This window comes from Lonchura striata, chromosome 13 (assembly GCF_046129695.1).
Source record: "Lonchura striata isolate bLonStr1 chromosome 13, bLonStr1.mat, whole genome shotgun sequence".
Lineage (NCBI taxonomy): Eukaryota > Metazoa > Chordata > Aves > Passeriformes > Estrildidae > Lonchura > Lonchura striata.
The window spans coordinates 15,873,721-15,893,048 of NC_134615.1; the positions used below are offsets into that span (position 1 = coordinate 15,873,721).

Below are 19,328 nucleotides of genomic sequence, written 5' to 3' on the forward strand. Positions count from 1 at the left end.
GGCGCGCTGTGCCCCCTTCGCCCCGCTCTGCCTCTCCAGGGATGCCTCATTCCCACTTTCCAGGGTACCTGCGGTGGGGCGGAGCCTCCGCACCCCAGCCACGCCCACCCGCCCATGGCTGCCCAATGGGCCGCGGCGGGGCGCGGCCCGGGGCGGGGCCTGGCTGCATATGCATGTATGCAGATGAGCAGGTGCGGGCAGAGCGCGGCGGCGGGACGGACGGGACGGGACGGGACGGGACGGGACGGGACGGGACGGGACGCGGAGCGGCGGCGGGGCCATGGCCACGGCGGGGCCGCGGTCCTTCAGCGCCGCCGAGGTGCGGGCGCGCTGCGCTCGGGGCGCCTGCCTGGTCTCCTGCCACCGCCGCCTGTACGACCTGAGCGGCTTCGTGCGGCTGCACCCGGGCGGGGAGCAGCTGCTGCGCCGCCGCGCCGGCACCGACGTGAGCGCGGCGCTGGACGGGCCGCCCCACCGGCACTCGGAGAACGCCCGCCGCTGGCTGGAGCAGTACTACGTGGGGGACATCGAGCCCGGCGACGAGCAGGTACCGCCGCGGGCCCAGCCGGGACCGGGGGCTATAGGGGAGCCCGGGGGCATATACGGGGTTGCGGAGTGCCTCAGGTGCCTGCTCCAGGGTGAACAAGGGCTATGGGGGGCCCCACGTCTCGGAACTGGCAGATACAGAGGCTGTAGGGTGCCCCAGGGTGTGCAGGGTCTGTACGGAGTGTCCTGATCCCGGGACGTTCAGAGTGTCTCTAAGGTACCCCAGGTCCCAGGGCCGGCATGTACAGTGGTTCTATAGGGCACCCCACGTCCTGGGACTGGGATGTACCGAAATTATAGGGTGCCCCAGGTCCTGGATCGAGTTTTGATGGGGTACCCCAGGTCTGTGCTCTCTGGGATCTGAGTAGTGCAGGGTTTATAGAGCATCTCAAGTCCAGAGTGCATGGAGTCTAAGATGTGCAGGGTCTGTAGGGCACCCTGGATCCAAACTGTGCAGAGTCTGAGCCATACAGGGTCTGTAGGGCACTCCAGGTCCAGGCTTATCAGAGTCCAACTTGCAGAGACTGGATTGGCTTTGGGGTGTACATGTCAGGGAGTGCATGTACCATGTAAGGTGTTTACTGCACCCAAATCTCAGTCTGAGCTGTATGGGACATGGTGTGTGTTGGGTCTGAGGAGGACAGGACCCATAGAATCAGGCTCTGTAGGGTCTGGGATCTACAGGGTGTGAAGGGTGAAGAGGACAGAGGATATCTGGGTCTCCTGGGATCTTGCATGGGTGGTGCCTGAGGTGTGCAGGGTTCCAAGATCCCATGTGCCTCCTGGCTCCCAGGAGTTCTCTGGGGTCTGAGGTGCAGGGGACCCTGAGGCCCACAGGGCGCCAAGTGCACAGAGCTGGGTACTTACAGGGTCCCACTCCACAGCCACATCCCGCCCTGGCCATGCTAGGAAGCAGGGCTGATGGGTGGATCTGTCGTGCCAGTGTGGCATGGAGATGTTGGGGTCTTTGGAGCAATGCAGGAGATGGAGCTCAGTGTCAGTTTTAGCAGGACTGTATGGCACAGAGTGGGCACTGGGGTTTGCCAGTGGTGAGCAGCCACTGCTGAGGAGAGGAGCCCAGCCATCTCCTTGACTGCCTGATGTCATGGGACACACACAGCTCTGTCCCCACTGTGCCAGTCCCGTGCTGTCCAGGCAGAAGAGAGAGCTCCCTGGGGAAGTTCCGCAGCCTCCGGGTAGCACCGGGCACTCCTACCCAGCCACCAGCCCTCACAGCACACCATGGGCAGGATGCTGAGCAGAGGGGCCAGCCCGGCCCCCTTCACCAGCCCAGCAGTTCCTCTCTAGACATCCCAGCGGGGTCAGTGACCGGCCGGTCCCTCGGGCTGGTTGTTTGCTCTCGCTGGGTGTCCTCCCCAGGGCGCAGCCTCGGCCCCAGCGCCACAGACAGGGCTTTGTTTCAGCCTGGGTGCAGTGCCTGCGTTTTCCCCGGACGGATGCCGGCGGTGGCACCTCCTCTGTTGGGACACTCGCTGAGCCGCCTCCTCGCAGGTGTGACGAGCCCAACGGGTTGGGGCGAAGGAAGGTACCGGACAAACGGGTTCTCCTGCCGAGGGGAGCTGCCACCATCCCAATGCAAATACATGGCGTGATAACGCCAGGGCGCAGGGAGATCAGACACTGCTGCTGCCAGATAAACCATCCCAGCCTGAACCACACAGGGCAGGGATTAGAACTGCCTGCTGGACAGTGAGGCCATGTCCAGCATGCACTGATGTGTGAACTGCTCTGCCCTACTCCCCACCCCCCAGAAATCTTCTATGAGGAGAGGTGATGTCCTTGGTAGTGCTTGGGTTCATGCTTTGGGTGCTTTGGGGCAGGTGTAGCCCAAACAGGTCTTTGGAGGAAGTGTTATATTCCACAGCTTTGCCAGGGCCTCTCCTTGCCCGCTGGATTCCATCATCCCCATGCTGAGGGATTCAGAATGCTCTGGTCCCACAAGCATCCAGCATCCTCCTCTGCTTCCTTCAGAAATTTCCAGGATTTTTGGAAAGGGGGAAAAATGTGTTAATGCAGGAGAGATAAAGAAGATCCAGCCTTCATTCCACTGGTGTCTCCATGCCCCTTCCTGTGGCTCTCTCCTTTGGCCACAGGTCCCTTTTCTGTATCACCCAAATCTTTTTGACTAAGGACAAATTAATCTCTAAACATTTTATCTATGCAAGCAGGACATATAGGGGTGATCAAAGCGAGTACCAGTAATTACCTAAACTAGACAGTGGATTTTAACAGCCTCGCTAGAAGGGAACTGGATCATCTAATTACCCTTCCAGTTTGAGCAATGAGGGACTTTCATCACAGCCTCTTTGGGGTGCATGATGTTGGTGTGAGTCACAATCCTCCATCTTTCTCAGGTTTAGTGTCCTTCTCTTTCTCTTGCCTGTATTGCTGCACGTCAGGCTCTCCCTGGCTTTGCATCCCAGCCTGAGCACTCTTGGATGTAGGCGGGACACCTGGGGCACCTCTTTGGGGGTGATGTAACAAGAAGTCACTTTTTGTATTACTACTACGATTAGGAGATAAGTTCACCTCCTTTTAATAGTCCTGCTGCACCCAGGGTTTAATGGGCTAAGACACAGCTTTGTGGGGCTCTGCCAGCCAGAGAACACAAACCACAGTGCTGCTGGGATGGTGCTGCTGGGATGGTGCCTCCACAAGCAAGCACCTTGCTTGGGCTCTCTGCACCTCCTGGGGTGTCCTCATGCTACATGCCTGTACCTTCACTGCCAGCAGAGCTTGTCCCATGTGGACACCAGCAAACTGAGCCTCTGAGGAGCTCAGTGAAGGTGCTGGAGGCTGTGGAGCAATGCAGAGGTATGGTAGGACTCCTCTGGGGTTTGACTCACTGGGCAAATGGATGGAAAATACCCCGGGTCCAGGGTTTTGGCAGAGCAGCTGTCTGCAGGCAGCATCACCCTATCTGAGCCAGGGGGAGGTTTCTGGCTTCTCTGCCTGTGTTCCAAGAGCACCGAACCCTGTGTGGGACCACCCTTTCTGTCTGTAGCTCACATCACATTTTGTTCTTTTAATGCCCCAAGCCCTGATGCAGGACAGCACTGGGGTGGCACAGCCAGTGCTCTCCAGCTGGGGCAGGACCAGTGCTGAGCTCCCTGTGTGACCCACGCAGGGCAGCCAGATGCTCGCAGGTGGATGCTGGGTCACCCAGTCACTGCATCGTGCCGTGCCCTGGGTGTTTGGCCCTGGGTGTACCAGCAGCACCTTACTGGGACTGCTGCTCACTTACAGGTGCAGTGCCTTGTAGGCGTTAACTTTCCCTTCCTTACATCAGGCCCCTTGTTCATTTTCCCTGGCAGGACCTGTTTGCCTGGGGACAACTCAGATGCATCTTCACCACGCACAGGTGACAGCAGAGGCCAGCTCAGCACAGCCTCCTCCCAACACACCTCCTATTTAGAGGAGAATGGACAAAAGCCCCAGTGCTGGTTCAGGTCTCATGGGGCTTGATCTCAGCAGGGCCTGCATGCTTGGGGCAGGCAGGAACAGGCCACACTTTGGAGAGCCAGTTGGGACATGCCAGGGTGGTTTGCATCCTGGTTGTGACACAGCTCCCGGTCCTTTCAGTGCCAGCCCCAGGGTGAGAAAGAGGAGAGCCTTCCTCCTGCTCCCCAGCTGAGGAAGAGGAGGGGTAGGAGACAATTCAGGTGCTGACGGGGAGCTGCCATAGCACACAGGACAATGGCACCTCACTGATGTCACCCAGCCCAGGTGCTAGTGGTGAGGTGGGATGTGAGCCCCCCAGTCCATCTCCCTGACCTGGGAGGACCAGGAAGCCTCCAGCCATGACATGGTGCTCAGGCATCCACGGGCAGGGGAACTGGAGGTGTGTGAACATTTCGGAAAAGGGCGGAGAGGTGCCAGGCATTGCGTCAGCCCAGCTTTCTTAAGCATCCTTCCTGCTGCTGGCTAGGTTGTGGTGCAAGCATGAAGGTGGAGAGCACCAGCCCATTTCTCAGGGCATGGATGGGCCATTTCACTCTCTTAAAGCTAAATTTTCTTCCAAAGCATCTGCAGGGCAGAGGCAAAACCATAAATCCACCATGTTTTGCTGGATTTTAAGACATCCCATCTGCCCTCGGGTTTTGGAATGTCTGGCCAAAGGACAGAGTATGCAGCATGGAAAATAGCAGTAGGAATCCTCATAGAGAGGTGTGGTGGTACATGTCAACAGCTCATATCAGTGCTCTGCCTGCAGTAAAATTGATGCCAGTAGTATCCAGCCTGGAAATACTGGCTGGAAATATCCCCGGTCCTTCCCTACCCGCTGCCCTAAGCAAGGGGCTGTCTCAGAGCTGGGTGATCCAGTTCCTGTACCAGCAGAATGAGGCTTGAAATCCAGCAAGCCCAAGAAATGGGGTGGGAGCACAGCTTGCAAGGAGTGCCTGCGGTCGGTAAACAGTGCCTGAGCCCTGCCTCGGTGTCCCCAGCAAGGCACAGAGTTAAGTCCTGGCGTTTTGGCAAGGTGACACTTGCTTTCCTGCATCTCAGGCCCTCCTGCAGCTGCCAGGGTGCTGTTCCCCTCAGTAGGGTGGCTGTGCACCCCTCTCAGAGCAGTGGGGAGAGCATCCATTGAGGAGTTGGGAGAAATCCTTCCTCTCTGGATGCAGCACAGCTGGAAGCCCCCGTCGGGCACGGCTGTGCTGCGGCTGCCGGGCCACGCCGTACCCTGCTCCGGGTTAATGGGTAACTCAGGGTGGCAAAGCGGGGGAAAAGGCATGTTTGGCACGTCCTGCTCGGGGAGCCAGCGCTGCCAGGGGGCACGGCCGCCTCGGGGTTTGCATGGGCACGGCTGCAACCCCACCGAGCCCCCCACCAGCAGCACGGCTGGCGCCAGAGCTGGCACAGCTGCAGGAAGGAGGCTGCTGCTGGCAGCTGGCAACGTGTTTGCTTCCAAGCATCAGACAAGGCAGGTTTCTCCTGTTTCTCAGCCCGCCCTGCCAGTGGGACTGCAGCTGGGTCTTCATCCTGCCACCACTGCACCCGTGCATCCCCTGTGCCTCAACGTGCTCTCCTGAGCCATGACCAAACTCCACCTCGTATTCCACAGCCCATGGCAAAGGCACCCAGCCCAGTGTCACCCTGTGAAGGGCACTTTGCCTTTTTCCCTGGACAAGGTCTCTCCTTCTTTGCTTTCCCTTGTGCCCACAGCCAGGGTGGTGGCACCAGCTGTACCACACTCCCCAGGTCTGCCAGCCCAGCTTTCTGAGGGACCATAAAGCCCAGCTGGGCTTTTGTTGGAGATCAGTGGGGTGGGCGGAGGGAGCACTAACCCAGCAATGCCCCTTGCTTTACTGGTAGTGGCAAGGTAACCTCTGTTATGGCACTGCCTGTTTGCAGGAGAAAATGCTGCCCCAGGGCCCAGAGTTTCTGCATTGCCACTTTGAAGTACCCATGGTGTCCTGGCCATGGGCAGGGTATTCCAAACACTGGGCTCAAGGAGGTTTCCAAAGAGCCCTGAGCCCACGATGCTCAGTCCGAAGGGCAGGGCAGCTCACTGCCAGCTGCTTCCCTCAGGAAACCTGCTCTGCAGGAACTGACTGACTTAAATTCACCAGAATTTTTCCCATATTTGTTTAGCAGGCAGGAGCTCACTCTGGCCATACCCCTAAGTGCTACAGCCATCACCATCCCCAGCTGAATCCACCACTGGTGCTTCACCACAGAGTTTTCCTTCTCTTTTCAGAGCCTCTCTGAGACAGTGGATGAGAAGGAGGTGGTTGCTGCTGCCCAGACTCCAGAGCAGACAGATCTCTGCTACAAAACAGTGGATGTGGAGACGGTAAGAGCTCTGGAGCTTCTCCAGCACACTGTTTGCCAGAGTGCTCCTGGGAAACACCAGGTCTCCTCTTCCCTGCATGAGTGCTGGATTTCTGCTGGCCTGTTAAATGGGAGGGATGGCGTGAGGAAGCCAAACTGCTCCAGCCACTTCTGCCCTTTCTCCTGGTGTGGATGGCATTGCTCATGCTTTATTGCACAGGCGTGGCCACGCTGGGAGGCTCCCATTGCAGCAGCATGGGAGAGATGCCTTTCTCTGACAGAGGCTGTGCCCTTCCAGAGGGAAACGTTGCCAAGCCGCACCTTGCTTGCTTTTATTTCTTTCTTGTTTTATTTATTTTATGACTTTCTTTTTTTTTCCCCTTGCCTGAGCAGTCATAATGAGCAGTAAGGGATTCCCCAGCCTGGGCAGGGTGATCCCTGTGTGTGCAGGGTGCTTCCTGCCCTGCCACAGTGGGGATTTGTCCCCAAGGTGCCTTTGGCTGTCCCTGCCCTCCATAGCACCATTTTGCATGGTCCCAGCTGGTTGCTAAGCATGCTTTTATCTTGTAGAAAGTTGGGGGGGGGGTTTAGAATAGGAGAACATCTTTCACTCCCCAGATTAATATTTTATCACTGAGCACCTTTAAAAGAGATTGTACCATTTCCAAGTGACCTTTATGCTTTAACTTTCCCCCTACCTCCCCAGTGGAGAATGGCTCTGTTCCCATCCCATGCTGAGGTTTCCCCTCCTGTGTGATTGTGTTCATCCCTGCCTGCAACAGAGCCCCCAGAATGCCCACAGCCACCCCAGCTTCTTGCCCTGGGCTGCCCTGAACTGAGCCATCCCCACCACTGGCAGCACAATCCCAGGTGCCAGATTGCTGTGCCAGTGCTGTGTGGCACAAGCAGCCCGAGGAGAGCTGTCAGGCCCAGGGCTTGGCCAGACAAGTGTGGTTTCAGTCCTGGCATAGGGGTGGGACCAAGAATCCAGCTTATCTGGCCAGGCCAGCAGAAGATGTGTCCAGGGATGCTGGGCAGTGGAGGAGGTGGTGCTGCCAGTTGTGCCTTCCTATTTTCATGCCATGCCAATATACATACCCACACAGGTCCCTTCTTACTCTTGCATCTGAGTTCAGCCATGCACAGCAACACTGCTGGAGTCTGTGTTCCCATCCTGTATCCCTGCTCTCCATCTCTTCCCACTTTGCTCCTCACTGGGGTGCCCAAACAGCTGTGACTGCCTCATGTGTCCTTTGCACAAGGAGAAATGTCCTTGGCTGGGGCAGTGCCATGGGGATGGGATCCCTGTGCCACCAGAAGTGTTCTGCTGGGCAGTATCACTGCTCACTATCTAATCTCAGCAGCTCTAGAGGCAAAGAGCCTCAGTTATCAGGGCCTGATGCTGACCCAGGTCTGGGTACAGCCACCTTCACCTTGATCCACTGGCAGGTACCTGGTGGCACAGGGGTGAGCTAAGCCCTGGGGCTGATGTGTGTGTTTGGCCCTTTGTCTGCCCTGTGCTGGTGCTTGTGGGGAGCTCAGGGCACCTTGGAACCAGAAGCAACTGTTCTTGGGGCATGGGAGGGAGTTTGCAGCCCAAAAGCCTGCAGCAGCAGCTCAGCTTTGTGCCTGGTATTGGGATGGTCTGTGGGTTCCACAGCACTACAACCATTGTCTACTCCCTCAGGACCTGGTAGACTGGCAGAAGCCCTTGCTGTGGCAGGTGGGCTACTTAGGGGAGAAGTACGACGAGTGGGTGCACCAGCCTGTGGATCGGCCCATCCGCCTCTTCCACTCGGATTTCCTTGAGTTCCTCTCCAAGACAGCATGGTGAGCTCACAGGGTCTGCACTGTGCCCTGGGTGGTGCCTGCCCCAGGAGCAGGGGATGGCTCACCAGCCAGCAGGACACTTCCTCTGACATCTCCTTCTACCCCATAGGTACGTGGTGTTCATGGTATGGACACCCGTGGTGCTCTATCTCAGCTGGGTCAGCTACACCTCCCTTGCTCAGGGCAACACCAGGCTCTTCTCCTCCTTCACCACAGGTAGGAGCAGCAGGAAAGCCTTTGGGCTTCCATTACTGACCCCACTCTGGGCCCAGGGGCAGGAATGCCCTGGGTGGGTGGTGACCTGCATCCCTTCCTCATCCCTCCTCCTGTACGTGCTCACCACAAGCCACCTGCAAGAGCAGCACGTCAGCACCTCTCCCTTGTGGCCACCAGCATGTCCCCTGCATGAAGCCACCTGTGCTTGCCCACCTCACCACAGGATTCACCCAGGAGATCAGTACAGGCACAGAGCCCTCTGACCTGGGCTGCAGTCTGCTCATTCTTGCCTCGGTTCCCTCAGTCCCCAAAACTGAGTGCTGTGGGTGCTGGGGTGTGTTCCAGTCGCCCACCCCGGGCCGTGGCTGAACAAACCCGGCTCTCAGCGCCGCCGGCGCCTCACAGAGCGAGGCTTGTTTGCCCGAAGCGCCTGCCCTTGAATCTCCCACTGTCTGCTCCCTGCTCCCCCGGGAATAACAAGCGTGGCCAGGGCAGGCTGTCTTCTTTGTTGTCTTTTTTTTTTTTTTTTCCTTTTTTGCTGGGTTCCCTATTTTTTTTGCAAGGTGCCACCCAGTGCCAGCTGTGCTGGGCTGTGGGGTGGGGAGCGCTGGCTACACAGGCACTCCCTGCTCCTTGTGGCATTCAGCACCTTGCTGCCAAGTTTTGTGGGATTTTTTTTCCTTAAAATAAGAAAGTTTTGGGGGAATCCAAATTTTACTAGAAAGGACGTAGGGCTGACAGCCAGCTCTGAAAGAAGGAGGTGGCTGAAAAATGTTCTGCGGGGGAAAGTGCCCAACAAGTCTATTCTTTTTCTCCCTGAAAAATAAACACCAACACCAACAGCACTGTTTTACTGTCACGAGTGCTGCCTGTGCAACTAAGATCCCTCCTGCCTTATTCTGGTGGGTGAAGTAGCTTTGTAATGGTGACGCAGTCCCTAGAGTGCACGTCCAAGCCCCTGTCGGAATCTGGGATGCAGGGAGCTCTCCTCACTGTCTTCCTGAGGCAGCAAGAAGCTGGCTGTTTCTGTAAATTAATAGGAATCAAAGGAAAATGTGGTTTAGAGCAGAGCTAGGGCAGTTAGCTCCCTAGAGAAGCTCAGGACAGGAGGTGGGAGGGAGGGAGAGCTGGGCATCACTCCGATGCCAGTGGGAGGATAGTGATGGATAAAAGCACCCATACATCGCTTGCCCTGCTGACCACTGCACGTCTCGTTGTGTAGAGTACTCCATCCCCGTCCACAAATACTACTTCCCCTTCATCTTCCTCCTGGGAATGATCCTGTGGTCCCTGCTAGAGTACCTCATCCATCGCTTTGTCTTCCACATGAAGCCACCCGCTAGTAATTACTATCTCATCACCCTGCATTTCTTGCTGCATGGGCAGCATCACAAGGTGAGTCACAGCCCCCGCCGGCACCCTGGGCCGTGGGAATGGTGGCCTTTGCCCCGCTGGACCCTGTTACTGTGTGGCCTTTGCCCAGAGCCTGTTCATGCCTGTTCAGTTGGCATCCCAAGCGAGGCACTTACCCAATACCAGCAAGGGCTGTAAAACGGCCTTGGAGGAGCTGGAATTAAATCTTCAAGCTCTGTGGTTGGGCAAGGCCAAAAGAGCCACAGGCTCCCTCTAGCTTTGCTGAAGGAAATGTCCCTGTGGAGCTTGGGCACCTGCCAGATAAAGCCACCAAGGTGCCTGGGCACCTTGGCATGCACGAGGGGCTGCTCTCACCAGCGGGTACAGCTCTGGGGAGGGTTTCTGCAGTTGGCTTCTCCCAGATGGTTTTCCCTGATGCTTGGCAGGGATGTGCGAGGTAGGATGAGCTAGGAGCTGCCTGTCCCACTGTCCCTCTCTGCTTCCAGTCTCCCTTCGACAGCTCCCGCCTGGTCTTCCCTCCCGTGCCAGCCTCGCTGGTGATCGGCTTCTTCTACGGCGTCCTGCGGCTCCTGCTGCCCGAGGTGCTGGGGCTCTCGGTGTTCGTCGGGGGCCTCTGCGGCTACGTCATCTACGACATGATGCACTATTACCTCCACTATGGCTCACCCAAAAAGGGCACCTACCTGTATGGCCTGAAGGCTTATCACGTCAAGCACCACTTTGAGCACCAAAAATCAGGTAGCACCGTGTTCCCCGTGCATGCTGGCAGGGGCGAGGGCTGTCAAAGATTCAGTCTACCTACATGTGTGCAGCTGATTGCTCCAAAATGTTTGGGATCTGGGATGAGGAGAGCCAAGCATTGCACTGCTGAGGAAGCAGCATGTGAGGTGCTGTAGCCCACGGAGAATATTTCCTGGCTCCCAGGTTGAGGATAGGGAGCCAGAGCAGTGCAGGGGTGAAGGCAGCAGCCCATCTCACTGGTGGGCATCAGTGCTGCCTGGAATGCCAGTACAGAGGCCAAACCCCCATGGTGCTGGGATGTGGGTGACTATCCCTGCCTGGGGCAGCATCTCTTCCTGCTGGGAGGTGTTGACTGGTGTAGGGTGAGGCCCTGGGCTTCCCCAGATCCGCCCCACACTTTCCCTAGCCCAGTGCTTGCTCAACCTGCCCTTTGCCCAGTTTCCTAGGAGAAAACGCCCCATCCAGATAAGCTATCATCCATGGGGCTTATTGGCATGGCCCAGCCAGCTCCTGCTCCCTCTGCTCTTCCTCCTTGTCTTCATTTTGCCTTCCTCCCTTCCTAAAATGTGGACACTCCTCCCTCACCAATTAACACAGAGCCTTTGCAACACCTCGATGATGGTGGTGCCATGGGCTGAACTCTCTCTTCCCTGCCCACAGGTTTTGGCATCAGCACACGCTTCTGGGATTATCCTTTCCGGACACTCATCCCTGAGGAGACCTTCAAGAAAGAGGACTGACAGCCCCAGCCCAGTGCTCAGCTGCTGGGTCCATACCCCCTGCACTGGGGCTGGTGTCCCTCCCCAGCCCCCAGCGAGGCCCTGCCCCTTCCTGGGGGCTGTGCCACTGGCAAGGGGATGGGGGGCTGAGGATGGTGAGGAAAAGGGAGGAGGAGGCTGTGGGGTTCCCTGGTGGACTGCTGCCCCCACCTCGCTGCCCTCCCACTCCAGGCTATGGATGCACGGGCAGATCTGCTGCCTGAAAGATGAAGTGCCTGATGCCACCCTCCCTCCTCTGCCCTGGCACCTTGCTGGAGCCCCTGTCTCTCCTGGGGCGCCTCTCCCCCGGCACCCAACATGCTGCAGTTACCCCTATTGCCTAACTCATGCCAAGGGGATTCCCTGTCCTAGGTCCTTCTCCCGGCCCGATCTCAGCACAGGGTTTTCTTGGCCTGCAGCCCTTTTGGGATGGCTCCCACAGCTCTGGATTGTGCCTTTTTCTAACCGTGCACCCATATCTCTCTGCCAGATTTATCAAGTTCATGGTTTTCATAGACATTGGCTACTTGAAACTCGAACTCCAATGAAAACAATTACTATGAGATGCCTTTTTTGCTGATCCTGTGATTTTATTTTTTATTACTTTTTCCCTAATGTTTACTGCAGATATTTAAAGGTTTGAAATAAATTTATATGTAAAACTGTAGACACTACAATTGTAAATAAACTGTATATTTTGAAAAATAAAACTTTCTAAAAAGGGTCTGGGAAATGTATCCCTCAGGGCTGCTCACAAGTCTGCTCTCCCACCCTTCGTGTGTCCCTTTCCAGGTGGTGATGGCCCTTGGAGCCACCGTTCCTGGCTCCCCTCATCAGCCATGGTGAGGTAGGAGATTTGCAGGGGATATTCTCGGCAAACCTATGTGATGCTGGGGCTATAGGTAAGCAGAAGCTGCCACTCACTTCTCTGAAGTTGGGCAATAGTGTCACATGCACCCCAGAGCTTCCCAAAATCAGCCTGGCCCTCTGACGAAGCCATCTGCAAAACTTCCTGCACTCCCAGCAGAGGTCAAGCCCTGTTTCCAACACTGGTGGCCACAGCCCACCTCCTTTGGTGCTGGGGGCTCCTGGGGCTCAGAAATGGGGAGAGGAGCAAGGCTGACTCTGGAGGGTCTCACTGCACATGCAGGAAGTTCAGCAGGAAGTTCACCACCTTGCTGTGCGTGTTCCAGTGCTCTGGGCAAACCTTCCCACAGCTGCCAGCACAGCAGAACGAGTGGCAGCGCTCAAAATAGCAGAACCATGAATACAGGGGTGCACAACTTCCCCAATCCCCTTTTTCCCACTGCACTTCCTGTGGGCAATTCCTTCTTCCATCAGGCAAAACCCAGCACTAGGACATAGAGCCCTTGGGAATACCCCGAGCAGCTTTCTGGGAACTGGGAGCTGTGCTGGCGTGGGAAGCTGGGTTGCACAACGTCCCTTCCGCTGTGACACCCTTTAAACCCGCGCTCATCCTGCCGTGCCCCTCCAGTCTGCGGAGGCAGCCGAGGTCAGCGAAGCAGGAGCAGGTAACAGAGGCTTTCTCCTGGCAAGCAGACGAGATCTTTCCTTGGGGGCTGTGCTGCAGAGCCTGAAGAGGACAGGAGAGTGGCTGCAGCTGGATTCTGGGTGCGTTTCCATCTCGTTTCCAGCCAGTAGAACCTGGCACCCCGTCTCTTGGCTATGTCAGAGGGGCTGCTGCTCATTTCCCTGCAACAGCAGTGGTTTTCTGTCCTTGCTACCTGCATGGGCTGAGGAGTAGGCACCATCCTTGTGGGGATGCTGAGCACATAGAAAGAGCTTGATTTAAAATCAAAATCTTAAGTGCAGAACAGAGCTATGGGGAGAAAATGGGGAGCAGCTGGGGATGCTGGGACTGTGAAGATGTACAAACCTTTATTAGATGGGTGACTACAGAGAGAGAGAGACATTGGGTAGAAATGAAAATAGATCTTTACAGCCAAAGGTGTGGGCTCTGTTGGTGGGAACCCAGGGTGATATGGGGCTGGAGCCAGAAATGCTGCCGGGGGGATGCCCCTTAGGTCACTGATGTCCCGGCTCCTCTGGTGGAAGCTCTCTGGGATGGCTCACACTAAATTAATGTACATAAATCAAGCCAAAACATCTCTTGCTAATGCAGAGAAAGATGTGCTACTACCACTGCTACCGATGTCTCTGTGTGTGCCTGCTCCAGTCTGCAAAGCAGCTGGAGATGTGAGGGGCTGTGGGAGGACATGTGCCATATCAGGGTGCTCCCTAGGGTGGAAGGCGTGGAAGAGCTGCATCTGGCTGATCTCTGAGCAGCACCTGAGGCTTACCTGCAGCAGACACTACCAGCCCACATCCCCAGCAGCCAAGCCCTTTGGTGCAAGCATGGACATCGTGGAGAGGGTCCTCTCTGTGGCCCAGGCCATCCATGCCCAATTCGAGCAGGTGAAGTGCTGTAAGCACCAGTGCCAGCGCCTCGTGGAGCGCATCCAGATTCTGCTGGAGCCCGTGAGGATCCTTAGGGCTCAGCCACGACAGCACATCTCCCACCATGAAGAGGAACTGATGAAAAAGCTGCTCCGGGCACTGGAGGAAGCCCAGAAACTGGTGATGAAATACAGCCAAACCAGCTGGATCCAGAAGTTCCTGCGAGCCCGAAGTACTGGTGAGGAGTTTGTCTGGGTGAATGAAAGCCTGGAGGACATTGCCCAGGGGCTCTCGCTCCTGCTGCAGGCAGAGCAGAAGCAGGCTTTCCTGGAAGCTTTCCAGTCAAAGACATGTCGCAGGCAGGATGCTGAGGACCTGAAGGATGACAGAGCTTTCTTGGACCAGGTGCTTGCAAGTGAGTGCATTTAGCAAACCCTCCTTCCCTGCCACTGGTGGCTGGCACCTCTCTCCAGCTGTTACCTAGCTCTGGCTTGATGGCCATAGCCATGAAGAGCCAAAGGGACATTTAAACCATGAAAAAAAATCACACAGTCATGCTTGTTCATCCAGTAGCTCAACCTCTGCTTGTTTCTCTCCCTAGGTACTGAGGAGCCCAAAGATGTGCTTGAGGAGATCTACATCGACAGGGACTGTATGGAGAGCAAGATGGACTGGATGAAAAGTGAGCTGAACAAAGTCATTCATGAGATGGAGCGTAAGTCAGTGTCACACCACCTGCACCCTGTGCACTGTATCTTTTCCCCCCAAGCCCTGCTTAATGTGTCCCTTGTTCCCTTCTGGCACATGGTGGGAGCAGGCTTGAAGAAGGTCAATGTTGGTAAAAGAGAAGACATCACTGAGATCAAGCGAGACCAACTCACTTTCCACAGGCACCTGCAGGACACAGAGAGCTACGACCTTTACGAGGGCGAGTACCTCAAGTACCCTGTTGCCATCAAAACCTTCAAGAGGCCACTGACCACTGACCCAGTGTGAGTTGTCCTGGGTGGGAACAAGTGTGGCCCCAGGAGGGTGGCACAGCACTATGCCATGCCTTGTTCCAGGGATCTCACCACGCTGTCCATTTCCACAGCAAGGTGAGAGACATCTTTGAGAAGGAGATTCAGACCCTGAAGAAGTTTGAGTCTCCAAACATCCTTCGCATGTACGGGATCTGCATTGAGGAGAACGGTAGGGGTGTCACATTAATGTCACCCTTTTCCTCCCCTGCCATCCCCAGTGCTAGCTGGTGGCACGTGCCTTGCTGTGGTCCCCTCTCAAGAGGTGGCACAAGGCAGGATGATTTTGCCTTGCAGATGGCAGCCCCTGCTTCTCCATCATCATGGAGTACTGTAAGCATGGGACACTGCGGGATGTGCTGAACAAGCAGCAGCACCTTTCCTGGGATATCCGCATTCGGATGGCCCTGGGAGCTGCCAGAGGCCTTTACAGGTGAGCACCTGTATAAATCAGTGAGTAATTTCACCTGGTGATCCAGGTGCAGCTTCCTGGTATCTCAGAGTAAGCCGTGGTATCCTGTCAGACAGATTCCCAGTGACACCACCTTGGGACACTGGGATGGGAGGGGTGTAGGGTAGGTAGTGGATTTGGATGCAGTAGCTCCCATCTACACTGGTCACTGTCCCCTACATCTGGCTTCAAGCCTGCAAAGGCCTGAAGGGGAGAAATCCCCTTCCCCAGATTTGGAAGTAGCCTGGAGCACGGCAGTTCTCCTTACAGGTCCTGCTCATCCACAAGGCTTGTTGCTTTGCCCACAGCAGCTCTTCCAGCACCTGCTGGAAAGGTTGGCTTGGCAGGGTTGATCCACCAAGACAGACAGAGAGCTGCTGGCTTCTCTGGTTGCATGTCAGTCACTGCCTCCATGGCAGGAGGGAGCACAGAGGTGGGCATGGGTCAGTCCATCATCATCATCATCATCATCACCATCATCATCACGTGTTGCCCTTGGTTCCATCCATCTGCAGGTTGCACCAGACAGGGGAGAAATCCCGACTCCACGGCTGCATCTGCAGCAGCAAGTTCCTGGTGGCTGGGGATTACTGTGTGAAGGTAAGCACCACACTTGGAGATGCTTTTGGGAGTTTTGAATGGTTTTGTGGATGTCTCCCTGCACCAACACTGAAGGGAACTGTGATGGTCCAGATAAAATTGGGTAGTGGCATCTCTCCTATGACTTTAGGCACTTAAACCTCCCTATCTTGGTCTTATCGTCAACCAAGTGAGGGTTCCTAAGGCATCCAGCCTGGAATGAGCTGAAGCTGGGGTGATTCACCTGCCTTCACCTCTGGTTTTGCTTGCAGGAAGAGATTCGTGCTGGGCAGCACACACAGCTGCACACCAGCCTTTACTGCTCAGGGCATCTCGCTCTGTTTTCTCCATCTTGGGGCAGTCCCTAGCTGCACCACAGGTTTCCACTCCTCCTTTTCTCTCTCTCATTCTCTCAATCAGCTGTCAGGATTTGAGCTGTGTGAAACAGAATCATCCATCAAGAGGAAAGCCAAGAAGGACTGTAAACAAGTCTCTATGTTGGCCTACATTGCTCCAGAGAACCTGAAAGACATCAACTACCCTTACAAGAGGCCCTGTGAAATATACAGGTGTGTCTGCCCTCCCAGGAGATGCCTGTGAGCAGGCAGGTGTCTGGCAGAGTAGCTACTGAGCTATGGAAGGAGGCCAGGTTTAATTTGACACACAAGCAGACGCTTCCAGTTGGCACAGCCTAACAGTTCTCTCCAGTAAAAGGGAGGAATACACGGTGGAATTAATACTAACAATCTTGCTTGTCTCCTTCCAGCTTTGGGATCGTTCTGGCAGAGATTGCAACCTCCAAAATCCCATTTGAAGGTGAGACAGAAGTATCTGGTTCCCTACATAAAAGCCACATGACACAGTGTGGTTCCTGTCTGGCACTGGATGCTCCCTGCTCCTTCCTTGAGCATCCCATGCAGGTGCCAGTGGCAGTGCCTGACAGCTTCATAACTTCTCCTGAAACTACAATATAGTGAAGTATTGCTTGTAGTAAAGCAACCTGCTTAAACCACAAACATGCAAATAATTTTTGTTTCTATTGGATGTTTCTGGGCATTTAAGCGTGAACACATCTTGCTCTACTGAAGCCCAGCAGTGTCATGCCAAATACAGTGGGGTTCATTGCAGACAGAGTTTGGGTCACTTCCCTGCTGGCTTCTCCCTGCCAAAGGCTGCAGGCAGGCTCTTGGCATGGCTTTGCACTGGGTTCCTCCCCAGCACCCTCCTGTGGTAGCAGAGCTCCGTCCTGACACTCCTGTTTGCACTTGTTCTCTAGGCTGCACTCCTGAGGAGATCGTGGAGAAAATCTGCAGTCACCATTACTGGGACCCTCTTGGGGAAGATTGTCCTGAAGACCTGAGGAAAATCATTGAACAGTGCCAGGCCTTTGAGCCTTCCCAACGCCCTTCTGCCGAGGGTAAGTGTCCCAGACACCTCCTCCACAGGCCCTTTGCATCCTTCCATCAGCTACTTCAGCAGGCAGTTTGTCCCTTATTTCCCCTATGAATTTGCCTGGCTTTGTGTTTTGGGATCCTGCCTTGACCTTTCTTTGTATGCTAACAAGTCCCCCAGTTCTGGACCTCACACATTAACATTTATTTACCCATGCCATGACAATAATCCCCAGGCTGTTTGTGCATTTGGTGTCATATAAAAGTAGCTTTTTCTATCAGACAAGTAGGGGTAGGAAGTAGGGATCTGTGAGTTATCCCTATTCAGGTCCTGCAGATCCCATAAGTTGGAGGAGCAGCCACAACACTCTGCAGGAACATCTCCTGCCTTGAGCTTTAAGCAGTAAATCCCAGTCTTGGGCATTGCTCTATGACAGGGAAGTTTTCACTGCCTCTGAAGCTGGTTTGTGTCTGATCAGATGAGTAACTGGTCTCCATCAGGAGATACAACAGCAACATCGGGAAATTATAGAGGAATATTTCTGGTGTGTTTGAAGTAACAGAGGTCACATACTTCCCTTGGCTCATCTGTCTAAGGGGAGAAAACTTCCTTCAATTTCATCCACTCCATCCTACAGGACCAGATCCATACAAGAGATGTGGGAAATGTGCCCAAGAAACCACTGAATGTCACATTTCCCACCAGTATGGCCCTGGCACAGGGACTAGCCCTGGCTGAAAAAAACCCGCCAAAATATCATTAGAGATGTTGACAAAGTCACATTGAGGAAACAGAATGGCTTTATTACCCTAATGTGATCATAATCCAACACCTACCACTGTGTGGTGCTGAGCTGGAAGGATGGTTTATTGCAGCTGTTCACAAGGGTGTTTCCATAAACACAGCTACTTCTGTTTGGGCTGTGCTGTCTGCTCAGGCCTGTCCCCTGCTAATTCCTGCCTGTTTGTGCTGGCCCAAGGAGTGTGACTCTGTGTCCCAGTTGTCATCAGTGAGGGAAAGCCATCTTCTCATCTGTTAAAAAAAAATCCAAACAAGCCTACCAGAAATCCTCTGTGTTCGTTAATGCCATCCTTGTGTTTTGCAGAGATTGTGGACTCGCTGGCTGACCTGGAGAAAAGCAGAAACCAAGGAAGTTAACTGTGGAAAGCGGGGCTGGGTGGCCAGAGGCAGCAAGCCCCGGGGTGCCCCTCGCCTCTTCCCTCACAGAGACTGATGGTTCAATGCTCCCGTGCTTGTTTCTCTGTGTGACACCTTCTCGCCAAGGGGCCCTGCCTGGGGAGAGAGGTGACCTGAAGAGAGGCTGCCAAGAAGCCTAGGGGGACCAGAGGGATGGAACATGGCTTCTTTTAGAGGAAAAACTGAGGGAGTTGAGCCTGTTCAGCCTCGAGAAGAGACTGACTGAGAGGGGATCCATCAGCGCCTCTGTTTGAAGAGAGACTTCAGAGGATGGACCAGGCTCTGCTGGGTGGCACCCAGCAATAGGACAAGAGCCAAGGGCAGAAAATGACACATAGGAAGTTCTAGTTGAATATGACAAAGAACTTTTTTCTGTGTGGGTGATCATACGCTGGAACATTGCCCAGAGAAGGTGTGAAGTTTCCCTCACACGATATCCACTGGTGATATTCCAGAGATATGTGGATGCAATCCTGTGAAACGTGCTCTAGGACAATCCTGCTTGAGAGGGAGGTGGGAGCACATGACTGACCGTGGTGCCTTCCAACCGGAGCCATCCCGGGATTCTCCTCCGCCCCGGCCCTGCCCCGGCTGCCCTGGGGCCACCTCCGGCTCCCCGTGGGGTCCCCCCGGTTCCCCCCAGAGCCTTCCCGGTTCCGCTCGGCTCACCTCGCGGATCTCCCTGGTTTTCCCCTGTCCTCCCCAGCTGCTCCCGGCCTCCCTGCGGGCCCCGCCGCCGCCATGGCAGCGCCCCGCCCACTTCCCCCGGTTTGAACGCACTTGTCTTCCCGCTCTTTTCGCCACGCGGCGCTCGGCCAATGACAACCCGCTCCCCTGCTCTTGCCCCGCCCCTTATCCGTCAGAGGCCTCGTTGCCCAATCAGCCGGTCTTCACTGCGGCGCTTTGACCAATCAGAGCACGCTCTACCTCCCTGCCTCTCGTCCCGTTACTCTCAGTTGCGTTAACCGACGGACAGAGCGATTAGCCAATGAGAAGGCGTAAACGCTCTGC

The 19,328-nt window shown here is 55.4% G+C and overlaps 2 protein-coding genes across 2 annotated transcripts; both read left to right on the plus strand.

Annotated features, from left to right (window-relative positions):
- Positions 1-261: 261 nt before the first annotated feature.
- On the plus strand, positions 262-11,287 carry FA2H (fatty acid 2-hydroxylase). Its single transcript, XM_021541050.3, has 7 exons — positions 262-547; positions 6,269-6,364; positions 8,030-8,172; positions 8,282-8,388; positions 9,611-9,783; positions 10,248-10,500; positions 11,164-11,287. Exons 1-7 carry the CDS (start codon positions 281-283, stop codon positions 11,241-11,243), a joined length of 1,119 nt encoding a protein of 372 aa, XP_021396725.1. The 5' UTR covers positions 262-280; the 3' UTR covers positions 11,244-11,287.
- A 2,350-nt stretch (positions 11,288-13,637) lies between these two features.
- MLKL (mixed lineage kinase domain like pseudokinase) lies at positions 13,638-18,278 on the plus strand. The gene is made up of 10 exons (XM_031505840.1): positions 13,638-14,094; positions 14,281-14,394; positions 14,497-14,671; positions 14,773-14,870; positions 14,996-15,131; positions 15,665-15,749; positions 16,149-16,297; positions 16,495-16,544; positions 17,005-17,145; positions 18,226-18,278. Exons 1-10 carry the CDS (start codon positions 13,638-13,640, stop codon positions 18,276-18,278), a joined length of 1,458 nt encoding a protein of 485 aa, XP_031361700.1.
- The last annotated feature ends 1,050 nt before the right edge of the window (positions 18,279-19,328 follow it).

Coding starts and splice junctions, on each gene's coding strand:
- MLKL (XM_031505840.1), top strand. CDS start 13,638: ATGGACATCGTGGAGAGGGTCCTCTCTGTGGCCCAGGCCATCCATGCC. Junction 14,395..14,496: donor AGTCATTCATGAGATGGAGC/GTAAGTCAGTGT, acceptor TGGTGGGAGCAG/GCTTGAAGAAGGTCAATGTT. Junction 15,750..16,148: donor CTGGGGATTACTGTGTGAAG/GTAAGCACCACA, acceptor TCTCTCAATCAG/CTGTCAGGATTTGAGCTGTG.
- FA2H (XM_021541050.3), top strand. CDS start 281: ATGGCCACGGCGGGGCCGCGGTCCTTCAGCGCCGCCGAGGTGCGGGCG. Junction 8,389..9,610: donor CTTCTCCTCCTTCACCACAG/GTAGGAGCAGCA, acceptor CTCGTTGTGTAG/AGTACTCCATCCCCGTCCAC. Junction 9,784..10,247: donor TGCATGGGCAGCATCACAAG/GTGAGTCACAGC, acceptor CTCTGCTTCCAG/TCTCCCTTCGACAGCTCCCG.